The sequence below is a fragment of the Hyperolius riggenbachi genome, chromosome 1 (genome assembly GCF_040937935.1).
Source record: "Hyperolius riggenbachi isolate aHypRig1 chromosome 1, aHypRig1.pri, whole genome shotgun sequence".
Classification (NCBI taxonomy): Eukaryota; Metazoa; Chordata; class Amphibia; order Anura; family Hyperoliidae; genus Hyperolius; species Hyperolius riggenbachi.
Genome location: NC_090646.1, coordinates 393,988,602 through 394,007,624, shown reverse-complemented (window position 1 = coordinate 394,007,624; position 19,023 = coordinate 393,988,602). Strand labels below are relative to the sequence as shown.

Here is a 19,023-nt window from a genome sequence, read left to right as displayed (position 1 = left end):
GAGAAACTCATGAAAAAAATTACCACCATTTTGGTGAACTGTCATTTGGCAATCTGTGTTGACTGTAATTGCACGTGAAAATGCCATCTAATCAGCTAAGTGGTTGAAATGATTATTTAATTGCACAAATTAAAACAGAGTTAAATTTTAGATAACAGTTGAAATTTGTGTTTTAAGAGACATGCTGTGTTTCCTAGAAAAATGGTTCCCCTCTACGCTTGTGTAATCAAGGGAAAGCAATACCACAGAAACCTAAGTGATGCTGATGTTGCATCTATCACATCAGCGTGGCAAATGCACTACGAGATTCAATCAGTAGTTTAAGGACTCAATGACAGGTGGGATTTTTGAAATTGGCTACGAGAGATTAAGACATTAACCCATTGCTGACTTTTTTCTTATTTACAACATACAGCACAAAACCTCTATGCTAGTGTACAGTTACACATTTCATGATTGGGTGCAACCTTACATCTGTAAATTAACCAATACCATAGCTGAGACTCTAACCTATGTACACAAGAACAGTAAAAATTACCCAAATTAATTATTGAAACTTTTTGTGGAAATTATGCATTTTGTTTTCCTCAGTGACTTTTGTGTTTCCAACCTCAGACATGCTAGAAATTACATTTCTTTCTTTTCAAGTTCCTTCATATAGAAGGGAGGAAATATTGAAGTATATTCACTAAATAGTGGCAAATTAGCTGTGCGCAGGTAGTGCACAGCAATTTTACTGCTACTTATACCAGTAATGTAGTGTGCATTGCACAGTTAGTGCAACCCATGTCACCTGGGTAATGTGCTTGTTTCTATAGTAACATGTGTTACACTACTTGCGTAGCATGTGTTACACTTGCACCAGAGAAAAAAAAATATATGGCATATAAAATTCCTTTCTATGGGTTTTTTTTTCACATTTCGAGGATACTGAGGAGTAAGGGTACCTTCACACTATGGTTTTTGGAAACACTGCCCATACAATTTATTGTGCATATTCCCATCTCTTCGATATTATAGACCATATTATCCTAACACACTTTCTAAAGTGTGCTTCTGGCTGTGCATGCTAGTGACCACGTTGTCATAGCAATTTTATGTCTATGAAAAGTAAGACATGATAGTGTGTGTTGCAGTATGCGCGTGCTTTACACAATGCACATAGGGTGAACTTAGCCTTAAGATGGCCACACCACTGATACAATAAAATGATCCGATTTTACGGCAATTCGATAAAAATGATCGGATCGGTCTTTTTTGAGAGCAATTTTAGCCCTATACCAGTCTCCTTCAGCACAGGTCAACGTGTCGGGGTTCATCTCAAAACAGTTCTCTATTACAAATGGTACAAGACAGGGATGCCCCCTATCTCCCCTAATTTTTGTTTTAATGATGGAGTCTCTAGCGGAACATATAAGAGTTAACCCCAACATCCGAGGCATCCCTTTCTCCAGAATGGAACAGAAAATAAATCTGTTCGCAGATGACGTCCTACTCTCAATCTCAGACCCATTGGATTCCATCCCGCACATCTGCAAGACTCTCAGAGAGTTTTCGGAAGCCTCACTCTACAAAGTCAATGACAATAAGTCACTTCTAATGGAAATAAATATCCCACCCCAACTAAAAGATGAAATTTCAAAAATATCTCCTTTCCCCTGGGCCAAACATACAATTCCATACTTAGGTGTTAATATTCCTCCAAAAACGAGCGAACTCTATTCCTGTAATTTCCTCCCTCTCTTAGAGACCATCAAAGCTGAACTGGACCACCTAGCACAATTTGAGTTTTCCCTCTCAGGCAAAATTGCGGCGTATAAAATGTCAACATTCCCTAAGATCCTCTACTTCTTCAGGACGCTCCCCATCCCCCTTCACTACAAATTCTTCCACAGGCTCCGTAAGATAGTCCTACAATACCTGTGGAAAAACAAAAAACATAGAATATCGTATCAAACCCTAACTTCCCCCCCGCACCAAGGAGGTTTTGGCCTACCAGACCCCTTTTCTTACTACACAGCCTCAATCCTGGACATGTCAAAATACTGGTGGCCAGAATTCCCCGACAAAACTTGGGCAATACTAGAAAGAGACCTAGCGGATATCCCCCTACTTGACTATGTCTATATCACTTGGGCATCACAAACTCCTGCTAGAACCACTCACCCAACCATCTCGGCAACAGTAGCAGCCTGGAACACCCTAGGCAAAAAAAGTCAATCCAAGGAGGGCCCAGCACCAGCTAACATCCCCATAACAATGCTAAAATCGCTAATTCCTAACTTTAACCCGCAATCCTGGATAAAGGCCGACATCCTCTGGCTCAATAACTTGTTTGACCATTCAACCCTGATCCCCTTCCCACACCTAAAATGGAAATATAAACTTAATGACCAAGAGACATTTAAATATTTACAGATATTACACTTACACAAAAAAAACCCTATCAAAATTAAACCCCTCCACAAGGAAGTTGGGGACCTAATTCACCCTCAACCACACCCTATCAAGGTTAAGGGCCAAATATCAGTTTGGTACAAACTGTTAAGCTCCCCCCCCCGAAAACCCTCTTCAACGCTCAGTACACACCTGGGATATAGATACACACACCCCGTTAGCAGTGGAGCACCTCCAAAAAGCCTTAGCAGACTTAAAACGCTACTCAAAATGCATTACCCACTTAGAAACTTCAAAAAAAATAATGTTCAGCTGGTATATGACCCCCTTAAAGCTGTCCAAATTCTCCCCCCAACGTTCCCCACTATGCTGGAGAAATTGTAATTTCTCCGGATCACTACTCCATATCCTATGGGAATGCCCCCTCATTAATGGATTTTGGTCCAAAATTTTCAAAATAATAACCGCACTATCGGGACAAAACACCCCCCCAAACCTCCCATTAGGACTCCTACTAGTAGGATTGGACTCATATCAGGCCCTCGAAAGACCAATTATCACCCACATTATATGTGCTGCTCGTCAGCTGATTCTATCTAATTGGGGTCACGACCACCTACCCACGCTAACCCAGCTCCGAAGTCAGGTAGATATAAATCTAAACATGGAGGCCTTGTTTATGAAACGCTCCCTTCCAGGGAGGGCAACAGATCACCTTAAAGTTCCTTGGGACAAAATCCTCCCACAAATATCACTTAACTAATACTCTTGCAGCGTTGAGCACACTCTGGTAACCACTCCTTAAACCTTAAACCTAGCCCTGGCCTCCCCTACCCCCCCCCCCCCCCCCCCGTCTGGATAGGATAGAGCAAACATACCATGCTGTCATTCGTGTCAGTCTCTAAGTGACACGTCTTGGAACAGCTTAGCTACTAAAACATATGGGTTGATCAAACCTGGTTCACCACATACTCCGTGAGGTTCACCCTAGAGACACTAGCTCTGTATTCTCCGCCATTGTTGTATTCATGACTATTTCTGTATTCATTTGATCAGTTAACAGCAGGACGCAGTTTTGTCCTGCTATGCATGTGTTGTTTTTATTTCTTCATTTGTATTTTATTTTATAGTATGTCTAAGCAAATGGTATATGCTTTATACCATAAGCAAATGTTTAACTACTGTTTCAAAATATTCAATAAAAACTATTGAAACAAAAAAAAAAAAAAATGATCGGATCTCCCGAAAAAAATCTTTTTAATCGATCCGGAATGCCAGATATTTTTCTTCAATCTTCCTAAAGATTGAGTTTCCAATCATTTTTATCATAATTGGGGAAACTTGAACATACGTGTGTTGTACATTGGTCATACTTTTTAAATGTTACAATCAGTCAGAAAAATGTATTGCAATTCTTAAATTGAACAGATACTTAAAAAATTGTATGGTGTGTGGCCACCTTAAAGGTGGCCACACACGATACAATAAAATGATCCGATTTTACGGCAATTCGATAAATATGATCGGATCTCCTGAAAAAATCTAAAGCTTTTTTCTCATTCGACTGAAAAATCCGATCGGATTTCCCGTTTTTTTTATTTTGATCGATCCGGAATGCTGGAAATTTTTCTTAAATTTTTCTAAAGATTGTATGGTGTGTGTTAGATTGTCAATGTATTAATATACACACCCTAGCAATTTTCTCAGATTTTCCAATTATTTTTATCATAATTGGGGAAAAATTGAACATAGGTGTGTGGTACATTGGTTATATTTCTGAAATGTTACAATCAGTCAGAAAAATTGATTGCTATTCTTAAATTGAAGAGATATTTAAACAAATTGTATGGTCTGTGACCACCTTAAAGGTGGCCACACACCATACAATTTTTTAAATATCTGTTCAATTAAAGAATTGCAATCAATTTTTCTGACTGATTGTAACATTTCAAAAATATGACCAATGTACCACACACCTATGTTCAATTTTTCCCCCAATTATGATAAAAATGATTGGAAACTGTAACAAAATTGCTAGGGTGTGTATGTTAATAAATTGACAATCCAACACACAGCATACAATCTTTAGAAAGATTGAAGAAAAATATCTGGCAGTCCGGATCGATTAAAATCGAAGAAAACGGGAAATCCGATCGGATTTTTCAGTCGAATGAAAAAAAAGCTTCTGATTTTTTCGGGAGATACGATCGTTTTTATCGAATTACTGTAAAATCGGATCATTTTATTGTATCGTGTGTGGCCACCTTAAGAATGATGTAGGTGGAATATACATTTTTTTCCTGGTGGTCCTTAGAGATGATCAATGAGATGCAATTAACTCTTGCTTGCAAATTTATTGCAAACCATATACAGCTTGAAATTGGAAAAAGCAAAGTCTACAGGAAGGGCAGGGAATTGGGGATATTGACATGGTATTTACACCAAATATCAGAAACACAAAGCAGGTGGTTTTGGTGCATGGCGCTCAGCACTGAGTGCCAAAACTAGGTGCCGCCATAGCAATAATGACATACTGTCGGACGCCCTCAGCATCCACAATGGTACCAGGCAGGGGTGTCCCCTATCTCCATTACTCTATATATTAACTATAGAACATCTCGCTAATGCTATTAGACAAAATCCTTCTATAATATATCCAGCAGTGGCTGGATGGTGTACTGGTTAAGGGCTCTGCCTCTGACATGGGAGACCTGGGTTCGAATCTCGGCTCTGCCTGTTCAGTAAGCCAGTAATTCAGTAAGGAGTTCATTGGGCAAGACTCCCTAACACTGCTACTGCCTACTGAGTGCGCTCTAGTGGCTGCCTCGCAAGCGCTTTGAGTCCGACAGGAGAAAGGCGCTATACAAATACTGCCATTATTATAATGGGGCTCCGAACCCGGACTGGTCACAATAAGATATCCTTATATGCGGATGATGTGCTCCTATTCATCACGTCGCCAAAGATCTCGCTACCAAATGTACTCTCTAAAATCCGAATCTTTGGAGATCTTAGCAATTTTAAAATAAATACTTCTAAATCCGAAGTCTTAAATATCAATCTATCACGAAAGATGTTGCTTGAATTGAAAACTGTTTTTTCTTTTAAGTGGAAAGAGCATCATATTAAATATTTAGGAATCCAGATCCCCTCATGTCTCTCTAATCTTTATGACCTAAACTATACCCCATTGTTACATCAGGTCTCGAGAGACCTTGCTTCCCCGACGTATGGTAAGCCCTCTAGGATGGGACGTATTAATGTACTTAAAATGGACATTCTCCCTAGGTTTCTACACGTAATGCAGGCAGTCCCCTTAGATATTCCTAAAGATGCCTTTAAATCAATTAGATCAATGTTCATTAGATACATATGGGGTCATAAGAAAGTCCCGCACCTCCGGTATGCTTTGCTGTCAAAGAGTAAAATGAGGGGGGGATTGGGCCTACCCGACTTGTAATTGTACCATAGAGCAATAGCACTGTCCCATATAATAGACTGGTTTCACAGTCATGAAACTAAGCAATGGGTTAAACTGGAATCCCAGATAATAGACTTGGATGTCAGGGCTTTGCCCTGGATCCCTGTGTGTCTTAGAAGGTCTCTAGTTGATGTCCCCTTGCTGGTACAGAATGTATTGACAATTTGGGATGCCTTGTTGTCAGCAGGGGGATCTCCTTTACTGTATTCATCTATTCCGAGTCCTCTCACTTCCAGTTTTGATAATTTAAGCTTTGCAGTTGCAGTTAGAGCGAATACTTTTTTGGGCCTTAATAGAAGGGACTGGCCAATGATGGGAACTTTTTTGGTTAATGGGTCCCCTCCCCCCATTGGGGATCTGCTATCTGCAGGCAGTAGCAGCCCCAACATCTCACAATGGTTACAATATCATCAATTATGTAGTTATGTTAAATCACTTTAACTCTCATCTCAGTTAATGAGGAATTGTACGGCCTTTGAGAGCCTATGTCTCAGTGAACATCGACCAGAACATGCCATCTCAAAAATTTATAAAATACTGTTGGATGTTTCTCCCAGTCAGTTTAATCATATCTGCTCACAATGGGAAGCAGACTTAGGTAAACAGTTTACATCTAGTGACTGAAAAAAGGCACTGGCACTGACGCATGGGGCATCGAGGTCAAGTAAAGTGCAGGAAAGTAATTATAGGCTCCTGATCTGATGGTTTCATACCCCAGCTCAGATTTCAAAATGGCAAGAGGGACATATGCTGGAGATGTGGGAAAGAGGTAGGGGATTATTTACATATGTGGTGGGGGTGCGATAGCATTTCTCACTTATGGGGATTTGCTTTTGAGTGGTTGGAGGAAATGAACTCACGTCATATAGCCCACTCCCCAGAGATTGCATTACTCTCAATGTTTCCAGGTCCAATAAAAAACTCAAAGGGGTCTATACTTGGCCATCTGATGTCCTCAGTCAGATATCTGAAAATTGGAAAGTTGACGCCCAACTTGAGGGCAGTAGACATGGCTGAAGCCCTCAATGACACAATGAGGATGGAGGAATTAGTAATGTCGGCACAAAATAAGATGGGGAAGTTTTATAGTCAATGGGCAACTTGGTTGGAGTTCAGGGAGAGGCTTGGGGTAACGACTTTGATTGGAGACCGTGGGAAGCTGGTGGAGGATAATATGTAGTAGGATCTGAAGGCTGTGCATTTGGTCGAATAATCCAATTGGGCTGGATTTTTTGTTTTGTTGTGTTGTGTTTTGTTTTGTGATTTGGGTGTGTGTGTTATGTTAGCTCTTAATTAAATTTGGGTCTGGAGTATTTTCAGGACCACCAAGATTTTAGTTACTGAGAATACACCCAGTATTGTGGTGTTGCCATTGAGTTATATCTGTACTGGCATGTTTTGGTGGCTGTACTGTTTTGTTTTATATTATTGATTGTATATTTCTTCAACTCAAAATAAAAATTTAAAAAATGTTATACTGTGCTTATTTTTAGTAATTATTATGCTTATTTATAGTAATGCACAGTATAACATTACTGCTATGGCGGCACCTAGTTAAGAGTAATTTGAGGTTCCAGTGATCGCTGGACTCCAAATTATATCTCCTTCCAAGTTGCAACAACTCAGAGGGGAAATTCTACTTTAGTCAGCCAAGGATTTGATTGGCAACAGGACGAACCATCATTCGGCTCACCCTGCGTCCTGCTCACTGGCAGCATACATATATCCACGCCAGAAACAACCCATTGCTGTATTATTGCTGCAAAACATACTGATGTCATTGGTTACAGAAGTATTTGTAAGCTTCTAAATGTTCCAGTAGGGATCACTGGGGCCATAATCTGTAAAGAGGGAATATAATTGTTCCATAACTCGAAGTGGTGCTCCTAATCTATATTTCTGACAGAGAAGTCAAAAGAATAATTAGGAGAAATCTTCAAATGCCGAGGACCACTCGCAGAGAGCTTCAGAAAGACCTGGGCATGGAATTATCAGTTACGACTGTTTCAAAGAAAACAATAAGTAATGCAGTCCATAGGTTCTAATATGGATTTAACCCACCCTTTGCAGCTATAACAGGTTCAACTCTTTCTGTTTATGGGAATTTTTGATCATTCTTCCAGAAGAGCATGTGTGTACATGTACTGATATGTTGGACAATCTTCATCCCAAAGGTGTTTTGTCATGTTAAGGTCAGGTGGTGCAGCCCAGTCAAGTTCTTCCACACCAAACCTGCTCATCCATGTCTTTATGGACCTTGCTTTGTGCATTGATGCGCAGTAACGGGAAGGGGCCATCCTCAAAAGGAAGGGGTCTGCCTCAAATATTCCCACAAAGCTGGGAGCATAAAATTGTCCAAACACCATCCTGAAGCATTCAGAGTTTCTTTCACTGCAACAAAAAAGTCAAGCCTAACCCATGAAAAACAACCCCAAACCATATTCTCCATCCACCAAATTTTATACTTGGTACAAAGCAGTTGGGCAAATATCGGTCTCAAGACATCCACAAAATCTTGACTTGTCCATCGGATTGCCAGACATACCGTTTGATGCGAAAGTTTGGGCAACCTTGTAAATTATCAGGATTTACTTGTATGAATTGTTGGTTGTTACAATAAAAAATGTCAGTTAATTATATCATATAGGAGACACACACAGTGATATTTGAGACGTGAAATGAAGTTGATTGGTTTTACAGAAAGTGTGCAATAATTGTTTAAATAAAACTAGGCAGATGCATAAATTTGGGCACCACAAAAAAGAAATAAAATCAATAATTAGTAGATCCTCCTTTTGCAGAAATTACAGCCTCTAAACGCTTCCTGTAGGTTCCAATGAGAGTCTGGATTCTGCTTGAATGTATTTTGGACCATTCCGCTTTACAAAACATCTCTAGTTTATTCAGGTTTGATGGCTTCCGAACATCGACAGCTCTCTTTAACTCACACCACAGATTTTCAATTATATTCAGGTCTGGGGACTGAGATGGCTATTCCAGAACGTTGTACTTGTTCCTCTGCATGAATGCCTTAGATTTTGAGCAGCGTTTAGGGTCGTTGTCTTGTTGAAAGATCCAGCCCCGGCAAAGCTTCAGCTTTGTCACTGATTCCTGGACAATGGTCTCCAGAATCTGCTGATACTGAGTGGAATCCATGTGTCCCTCAACTTTGACAAGATTCCCAGTCCCTGCACTGGCCACATAGCCCCACAGCATGATGGAACCACCACCATATTTTACTGTAGGTAGCAGGTGTTTTTCTTGGATTGCTGTGCTGTGTTTCCTCCATGCATAACACCCCTTGTTATGCTCAAATAACTCAATTTTAATTTTATCAGTGCACAGCACCTTATTCCAAATGTGTTTTAGCATACCTCAAGCGGCTCTGTTTGTGCTTTGGGCGAAGAAAAGGCTTCCTCTGCATCACTCTCGCATACAGCAACTCCTTGCAAGTGCGCTGAATGGTTGAACAATGCACAGTAACTCCATGTGCAGCAAGATGATGTTGTAGGTCTTTGGTGCTGGTCTGTGGGTTGACTCTGATTGTTCTCATTATTTGTCACTTCTATCTGTCCGAGATTTTTCTTGGTCTGCTACTTCGAGCCTTAACTTGAACTGAGCTTGTGGTCTTTCATTTCCTCAATATGTTCCTAACTGTGGAAACAGACAGCTGAAATTTCTGGATCCTTCCCATCAACCATGATGGCGAACAATCTTTGACTTCAGGTCATTTGAGAGTTGTTTTGAGACCCCCATGTTGCTACACTTCAGATAAAATTAACCTCCATGGCGGTACGCAGTCATCGACGTCATGACGTCATGCGCAGTCCCGATCCTCCCCATAGCGAAGCCTGGAGCTGATTGGGAGGCTGCGCCATCATGGGATCCCTAGGGGGGGGGGGGTACGTATTACGGCGGCAATCGGAGGCGATCGGTGGGGACCGGAGGGACTTGGGGGACATAATTAGCTAGCAAAGTGATAGCTGAAGCATATAGAGCAACTCTTATTTTAAAAAATCCTCCTGGGGCCATGTGATCCCCTGCGGCGGCTAGCCTGAACGTAGCTCGGGCTTACCGCCAGGGAGGTTTAAAGAGGAGGGAAACTTACAATTGACCCCCTTAAATACTATTTCTCATAATTGGATTCACCTTTGTATGTAGGTCAGGGGTCACTGAGCTTACCAAGCCAATTTGAGTTCCAATAATTAGTTCTAAAGGTTTTGAAATCAATAAAATGACAACAGTGCCCAAATGTATGCACCTGCCTAATTTTGGTTAAACAATTATTGCACACTTTCTGTAAATCCAATACACTTCATTTCACTTCTCAAATATCACTGTGTGTGTCTCCTATATGATATATTTAACTGACATTTTTTATCGTAACAACCAACGATTTTTACAGAAAAATCATGACGATTAACAAGGTTGCCCAAACTTTCGCATCCCACTGCATACACTGTACATATACAGCAGATATTGTCCCTTACAGGTTCCTGTGACAAAGAGACGTGTCTTTCTTCATACACGGTGTGTGTATTTTTTTTCCAAAGTATACTTGTACTGTAAGTAATTCAGAACTATTACATTTGCTAATCCATCTGTAAATCAACTACTGCTCTGAGTCTGCACTATAATTGCAGCAAACAAATGTAAAACATGAATCGCAAATAGCACTTCTGTTCTCATTACTTTCAAGTATATCTCACAAAGGAAAATCCATCGGGGCTGCTAAACGAGAGCAGACAAACCCTAATTAGGGTTTAATAAATTGAAGGTAGGTGTCACTCCTGAAATGAAAAGTCCTTGGGTGGTTTCAAAGGTTGATTACTGTTTCTATGAAGTGTAACCTCTACACACTGATTTTTTTTCCACCTTAAATCTCACCGTGATAACACTTTTAAATCAAGGTATTGTAACCGAAGCAGAGGAGGATTTAATAAGGAGTAGGCAGATAAGAACTTACAAACCTAATGGTGCAGGGAGGCCCTGGAAGAACCGCACAATAAATCAGCACAATGTAAATGATTGAAATCTTGTAAGCAGCTGTTAATGTGGAGAAAACATGTCAATACCAGGGCATGTAAAGGTGAATACAACGTGCTTTAATATTAAAATGCTCAACAAGGGCCTTCAGGGTTACATTTGTTTTCCAATAAAGGCTCACACACTCCTGTCTGTTCTCATTTTACTTGTTTCCTGATCAAGATTGCAGTGTTGCTGGAGCACAACGAGTAATTGCTTGTATTGCTTTGTTGCTCCTGAATATTTTATGGAGTGCAAAGAGGTTAACCTGACAGCACTGGGCAGAAACATCTTTTCTCACGTCACAAGTGATTTTCAATGTTCTGGAGATCAGGTGATTGCAGTAGACGTAGCTGCTGACAGTCTACTATAGAGGACAGACATAGCTATGAAAACATGTCTGAAAATAGAATAATGAGGATTATATTTAAAAAAAGAAAAGAAAGAAAGAAGAGAAAAGATGATCACGTGTTTACCGGATGCTACGCTCATGCTGTCTCCTCAATGTCCGTATCATTATTTGTAGGACAGAAATAACTAGGCAACTTAATGACAAGGAAGCCCTACATAGATGTCCTGACACAAGGCTATGCACATATAAACACATGCTCATGCTTATGGAGAAGGATGGGGCTGAGCAGAATAGAGGCTTTGACTGGCTGTGTTGATGTCCAGACCTCTATTTAAAGCACATGCCTATTTAAAGCACACCTGAACTGAGAGGGGTATGACATTTATTTATTTTAAACAATGTGCATTTCCTGACTGTCCTACTGATCCTCTGCTTCTACTAATACATTTAATTATAGACCATGAACAAGCATGCAGCTCAGGTGCTCTGACTGCAACCTAAGTGGATTATCCATTTCAGGGGCATAACAATAACCCCCATGACCTCTGCCATCATGGGGAGGGGCAGCAGCTGGGGGCAGCTCCTGTACATAATCAATGCATAGCGGCATTGACCACATTCTGACCACATCACATGACGTGGGACTGAAGCTGCATGGTTATTGGCTGGCTGCAACTGAAGAGGTAGTGAAGGGGGATCCTGAAAATAGAATACTGAGGAATATATTTGAAAATCGAACCGGATGCTTCATTCATGCTGTCTCCTCAATGTCCGTATCATTATTTGTAGGACAGACATTACTAGGCAACTTAATGTATCATGCCGCTGGAAGTAGGTTATGTATACTGCTTTGCTTTGCTGCCACTTTGCATTATGTACAGGACCAGCCCCCCCACCCTCTAAATCTCAGGTTAGATGAATGTGGAATGCATCTTGCATCACAGCTGTACCTGCATCACTATCACATGACACATGCTGGCATACAGTAAATGGCCCTTAAAGTGAACCTCCGGACTAAAATTCTACTCAGCAGAACTGAAAAGGCTTGGTGTTTCTTTAACAGTTTCACAGCATCAGAACTTTGTTTTTCTTACCAAAGCATCATTTTTAGCTGCATTTTTAGCTAAGCTCCACCCATCAAAGAAAAAAAAACCGGGCTTTTTTTCTCTGATGCTGTGCAGAGCATGATGGGATTTCCTATGTTGTTATTCACGTTGCCTAGCAACTGGGAGAGGTACTCAGGACACAGGACAGTTGGAACTGTGTCTCATGCTCCCTGCCACCTCCTTTCAACCAAAAAGATGTCTGCCATCATGAAATCAAACATTTGCCGGTTCTTTTAAAACAGTGTGGGTAAGAGATTATATTACCTATCTATTTTAATTAACATAACTAATGTAACTTAAAGAGAATCTGTATTGTTAAAATTGCACAAAAGTAAACATACCAGTGCGTTAGGGGACATCTCCTATTCCCCTCTGTCACAATTTCGCCACTCCCCGCCGCATTAAAAGTGGTTAAAACAGTTTTAAAAAGTTTGTTTATAAACAAACAAAATGGCCACCAAAACAGGAAGTAGGTTGATGTACAGTATGTCCACACATAGAAAATACATCCATACACAAGCAGGCTGTATACAGCCTTCCTTTTGAATCTCAAGAGATCATTTGTGTGTTTCTTTCCCCCCTGAGGGGGGAGTACATAGCAGAACACTGAAGAACTTGGCAGCCTTCCAGACACAGGCTGACAAGTCTGACAAGGGAAAGATACATTGATTTATTACAAAGACTGTGATAGTACAAAGTGCTGCAGTAAGCCAGAACACATTAGAATAGCTTTTGGAACTTGTAGGATGATAAAAAACAGGATGCAATTTTTGTTACGGAGTCTCTTTAAAGAGACACTAAAGCGAAAAAAAATGATGATATTATGATTTGTATGTGTAGTACAGCTAAGGAAAAAAACATTTTAACCTTCCTGGCGGTAAGCCCGAGCTGAGCTCGGGCTATGCCGCCGGAAGGCACCGCTCAGGCCCTGCTGGGCCGATTTGCATAATTTTTTTTTTGCTGCACGCAGCTAGCACTTTGCTAGTTGCGTGCAGTGCCCGATCGCCGCCGCTACCCGCCGATCCGCCGCTATCCGTCGCGCCGCAGCCACACCCCCCCTAGACCCCGTGCGCTGCCTCGCCAATCAGTGCCAGGCAGCTCTATGGGGTGGATCGGAATCCCCTTTGACGTCACGACGTCGATGACGTCAGTGACGTCATCCCGCCCCGTCGCCATGGCGACGGGGGAAGCCCTCCAGGAGATCCCGTTCTTTGAACGGGATCTCCCGATCGCCGATCGCCGGAGGCGATCGGAGGGGCTGGGGGGATGCCGCTGAGCAGCGGCTATCATGTAGCGAGACTTTGTCTCGCTACATGAAAAAACAAATACAATTTTTTTAAAAAAGATTTGCTGCCCCCTGGCGATTTTTTAGCAAACCGCCAGGAGGGTTAAGATCAGATACATCAGTCTAATTGCAGAAAACAAAGCAAGCGCTCACCAATATGGGCCGCATCTGCATGACTCACCACCTCATATGCACCGCTTAAATAGCTCAAATACACACTCAGCAATCAGACAGATGCAAAACATATGCAAAACTAAACTAAATACTTACCATGCAAAACAGGATAGCACAATGGGTGCTGCTAGCCTGGTAGTTACAGAACTGTGGATACAAAATATAGGTAAAAGGCTGCGCATCCCTGACCCAATACTGTACAATTGAATGGTTAATCGCTGTGGCGTACACCGCCCCCCCTGGACTAAAATGTACGCCCGCATCCAAACAATGCAATACTGGTCTATGGAGAAATTTTAGCTTCCATCATAGTTTTGCATGCAAAAATATAGATATACTGGACATCTGCACCAACGTTGAGGTAAATCTCCAGAGCAGATGTCCTAACACTAAACTGACCTAAGTTAAAAGCAAATGTCTTTACCCTGGCAGCAGCTACGCTAAAATGTGTAACTTACATTCAATACAGACAGCAGAAAACAAAGCAAGCGCTCACCAATATTTGTTTTCTGCTGTCTGTATTGAATGTAAGTTACACATTTTAGCGTAGCTGCTGCCAGGGTAAAGACATTTGCTTTTAACTTAGGTCAGTTTAGTGTTAGGACATCTGCTCTGGAGATTTACCTCAACGTTGGTGCAGATGTCCAGTATATCTATATTTTTGCATGCAAAACTATGATGGAAGCTAAAATTTCTCCATAGACCAGTATTGCATTGTTTGGATGCGGGCGTACATTTTAGTCCAGGGGGAGCGGTGTGCGCCACAGCGATTAACCATTCAATTGTACAGTATTGGGTCAGGGATGCGCAGCCTTTTACCTATATTTTGTATCCACAGTTCTGTAACTACCAGGCTAGCAGCACCAATTGTGCTATCCTGTTTTGCATGGTAAGTATTTAGTTTAGTTTTGCATATGTTTTGCATCTGTCTGATTGCTGAGTGTGTATTTGAGCTATTTAAGCGGTGCATATGAGGTGGTAAGTCATTCAGATGCGGCCCATATTGGTGAGCGCTTGCTTTGTTCTCTGCTGTCTGTATTGAATGTAAGTTACACATTTTAGCGTAGCTGCTGCCAGGGTAAAGACATTTGCTTTTAACTTAGGTCAGTTTAGTGTTAGGACATCTGCTCTGGAGATTTACCTCAACGTTGGTGCAGATGTCCAGTATATCTATATTTTTGCATGCAAAACTATGATGGAAGCTAAAATTTCTCCATAGACCAGTATTGCATTGTTTGGATGCGGGCGTACATTTTAGTCCAGGGGGGGCGGTGTGCGCCACAGCGATTAACCATTCAATTGTACAGTATTGGGTCAGGGATGCGCAGCCGTTTAACATCAGTCTAATTGTTTCCAGTACAGGAAGAGTTGAGAAACTCCAGTTGTTATCTCTATGCAAACAAGCCATTAAGCTCTCCGACTAAGTTAGTCGTGGAGAGGGCTGTTATCTGACTTTTATTATCCCAACTGTTCCTGGACTATTTATTTTTCCTCTGCTAGAGAGGTCATTACTTCACAGACTGCTCTGAAAGAATCATTTTGAATGCTGAGTGTTGTGTAATCTGCACATATTATAGAGTGATGCAATGTTAGAAAAAACACTACATACCTGAAAATAAAAATATGAGAATATTTTCTTTGCTGCTAATCTTCTAGTAATTATTCATAGTACACAACCAATTCATTATATCATATATTTTTTTTCGCTTCAGTGTCTCTTTAACCCATTCAGGTTCCGTCGTTTTCACGTGAGAAATTTTCACTTCCCATTCATTAGCCTATAACTTTATTACTACTTATCACAATGCACTGCTCTATATCTTGTTTTTTCCGCCACCAATTAGGCTTTCTTTGGGGGGTACATTTTGCTAAGAGCCACTTTACTGTAAATGCATTTTAACAGGAAGAATAAGAAAAAAATGGAAAAATTCATTATTTCTCAGTTTTCAGCCATTATAGTTTTAAAATAATACATGCCTCCATAATTAAAACTCACGTATTGTATATGCCCATATGTCCCGGTTATTACACCGTTAAAATTATGTCCCTATCACAATGTATGGCGACAATATTTTATTTGGAAATAAAGGTGCATTTTTTCCATTTTGCATCTATCACTATTTACAAGTTTAAAATAAAAAAAATATAGAAATATTTCATCTTTACATTGATATTTAAAAATTTTAGACCCTTAGGTAAATATTTACATGTTTTTTTTTATTATTGTAATGGTTTTTTTTATACTAAAAATTTTATTAGGGTACTTTTGGGAGGGTTGGAGGTAAACAATAGATATATAATGTAAATGTGTGTTAATTCTGTTTTTTTTTTTTTCAGGTGTAGTATTACTTTTTGGCCACAAGATGGCGGCCATGAGTTTGTTTACATGACGTCACTCTAAGCGTAGCACGCGCTTAGAGTGACTCATCGCAGAGGGAACGGCCAGAAAAGGCGCAGCTTCCGAGAGAAGCTGTCGCTTTTTCAGCGGGGGAGAGGAATCAATGATCGGGCTCCGTAGCCCGATACATTGATTCCTTGGCTACCGAATCCGCGGCCGGGAGTGCGCGTGCACGCGCACGATCGGCCGCGGGGGCGCGCGGTAGCGCGCATGGTTCCTGGACGTAGAAACTACGTCCAGGAACCAAAATAGGTTAATGACAGTATGTTTGTTTAGGCTGAAGTTCCTCTTTAAGCATAAAGTACATAAAAGTGTGTTTCATCAACTGTAAATGCCTGTGCCATCTGGTAAACACACAGAATCTGACACACACTAATGTTCAGATTTGAACACATCATTACAACATAATCACATTGCAAATTCATTGTCCGTTGCAATGCAGTAGATGCTGTGCGCATTGCAACAAATTCAGTGTGAACTTATCCTAAATCAGCAAAAAAGGTTTGTGCTTTGCCGTCTGTTTTGCAATAAATATGTATCTGCTGCCAGAAGGGTGGGAGTTGTGTCCACAGCCAAAAGTAAATCACTTGACCTCGCCCACCTCTTTCCTGTGCTACTTAAGTTGTCCATACATCAGCGACTTCCCAGCCGATCAACCATCCAATTCAGGTCAAAATTGGTTGCATGTATTGATCAGACATGCTGCAAGATGTTGGGCCGACATGCTTGATTGAGTGTGCAGCGGTAACAGCGTGCAATATTGGGACAAATGACGAACAAGACCAAACTCCCTGCCCTGTCCCCCTGTGCATTAATACTGTACCTGTCGGTGTCTGCCACAGGCTCCGTGCTCTGTCCTCTGTGCTCTGTCCACATAAATGCACCCGATGTGGTTACTGACATATTGCACATGGGCGCATGTGCGATGTCACACATGTGCCCACATATACGCCTACAACCACATAGGACCCATGTATGTGGAGAAAGGACAGAGCACGGAGCCAGCTGCGGAAATCAACAGGTAAAGTGTTCATACACTAAGGGGGTCAGTGACGGGGCGGTGAGGCAATGAGGCGGCATCATTAGGCTAATTCTCGAAACATTTCATGATGAAATTAATCGGGAATCAGCCCGTGGTTCATGGTGCCCAACAAATCTATCCGATTAGATTTGATTAGAGAGAGATCTGTAGAGAGATCTGTCTCTTGGTCGATCTGCCCATACATCATCTGATGCAAGAGACATGTGGCTGTGCAACCAGACTCAGGAAGCAGCTGTTGACTGATGGATCTACCATTAGCAGCGTGGAATTGTCTTTACATGAGGTGGTGTTAATTCTCTATCACATGGACACCAGATTATGGTACAGGCCTGTGAATGATTTATTAGACTCCAGGCCACAGTGCAGAACCTCTTTAGACAGCTATACACAAGGAGATGGAGGCTGGCACGTCCAAAAATGGAAAAGCTCTTTTATTGAAACATCAAGTTAAAATCTGTGGCTATACAGCGACAGCCCGCTGTTTCAGGTCACCAGCCTTTCTTCAAGCTGTTTCAACCACAAGTAAGGAATCAAGTGACATCATATTTATAATGGTCACCCTCAATCCCACCCAATCATTTTAAATCACAAGCAGCCAATCCGTTTACCTGTACAGCTATGCGGACCTGATGGGAGACTGCAACTCCTTCCCAGGGAAACACCCACTACGTAGTCTAAGCCTGGGGTGCTGCGGCACCCACCGCTCACAGACGCATCCCCTGGCTTCTCATTTGCTGTGGCCGGATCAGGTGACTCCACTGGGTGACGTCACCAGACAAGCGCCGCGAGGGGTCCGTTCGTGAGTCCTGCGCTAACCAAGTGCGCAATGGACACAGTACGCTACTGGATGCCACCCACTGGGCGGACACCACATGTCGTCATATGTAAACAAACGTAGCCATACGGCTACAATCACGGCTGCTCTCAGCGCTTCCATGGCAACACCCCCAACATAATAAACATTGTATCGTATCTCACCAAATCCTCCTCAGCAAATATATACGGAAAAGGTATCTCCAACCAGGAACCGCCACTGCAGAAAAACGGAAAGCTCTGCAATAAAAGAGAATACAACAAATACATTAAAACATGCAACACAGATTTCCTCAATTTGACACTATATACAAAAGCCTAATTCATATTCTCGATTCAATCCTCCATTGCCCATCACACCCAGCCTTTTAATCCAACTAGCTTCTCTCCTGCGTAGTTCATTAGTTCTGCTGAGTTTACCCCTCCATGTGCTAGGGACCCCATCAATTATCTGAACCTTAAGTTGGGATACACTGTGATGTTCCTCTACAAAATGTGCTGAGACAGCTTGCTTTTTATCCCCATTTCGTATAGTACTTTTATGTAAGCAGATCCTGTCTCTCACTTTCTGTGTGGTCATGCCCACATAGCCTAGGCCACATGGGCATTTTAAATAATAGACCACAAAACTCGACTCACAGGTAAAAAAGTCCCTAATCTGGTACTTTGTACCTTTAGTGGGATGATAGAAGTCTGACCCCTTAATAATATGTCCACACATATGACATCCCATACAAGGATAAGTCCCCACTCTCCTATTGGAAGTGGGACTTATGTGTTTACGATGGAATACTTTGTCCCTAACAGTGGGTGCTCGTTTAAATGACTGGAGCGGGGGATACCTAAATTCAGGGATATTAGGGAAGGCATTACTAAGAAGGTGCCAATGACGTCTAATACTTTTACTGATCTCTGAACTACATGTGTTGTAAGTCGACACAAAGGGGAGT

At 41.5% G+C, this 19,023-nt stretch overlaps 1 protein-coding gene across 4 annotated transcripts in view; it reads right to left on the bottom strand.

Moving 5' to 3' along the window:
• The window catches only part of LOC137552128 (dynein axonemal assembly factor 5-like), a 625,885-nt gene that overhangs the window by 164,265 nt on the left and 442,597 nt on the right, over positions 1-19,023 (bottom strand). For 2 of the 4 annotated variants that reach the window (XM_068271378.1, XM_068271377.1), the window contains exon 5: positions 18,239-18,313. In XM_068271378.1, coding sequence (XP_068127479.1) covers positions 18,249-18,313 — 65 coding nt within the window. In that variant the 3' untranslated portion in view covers positions 18,239-18,248. Of the gene's footprint in view, positions 1-17,761; positions 18,314-19,023 lie in introns of those variants that run through there. The other 2 variants (XM_068271376.1, XM_068271381.1) reach the window with 1 other exon arrangement.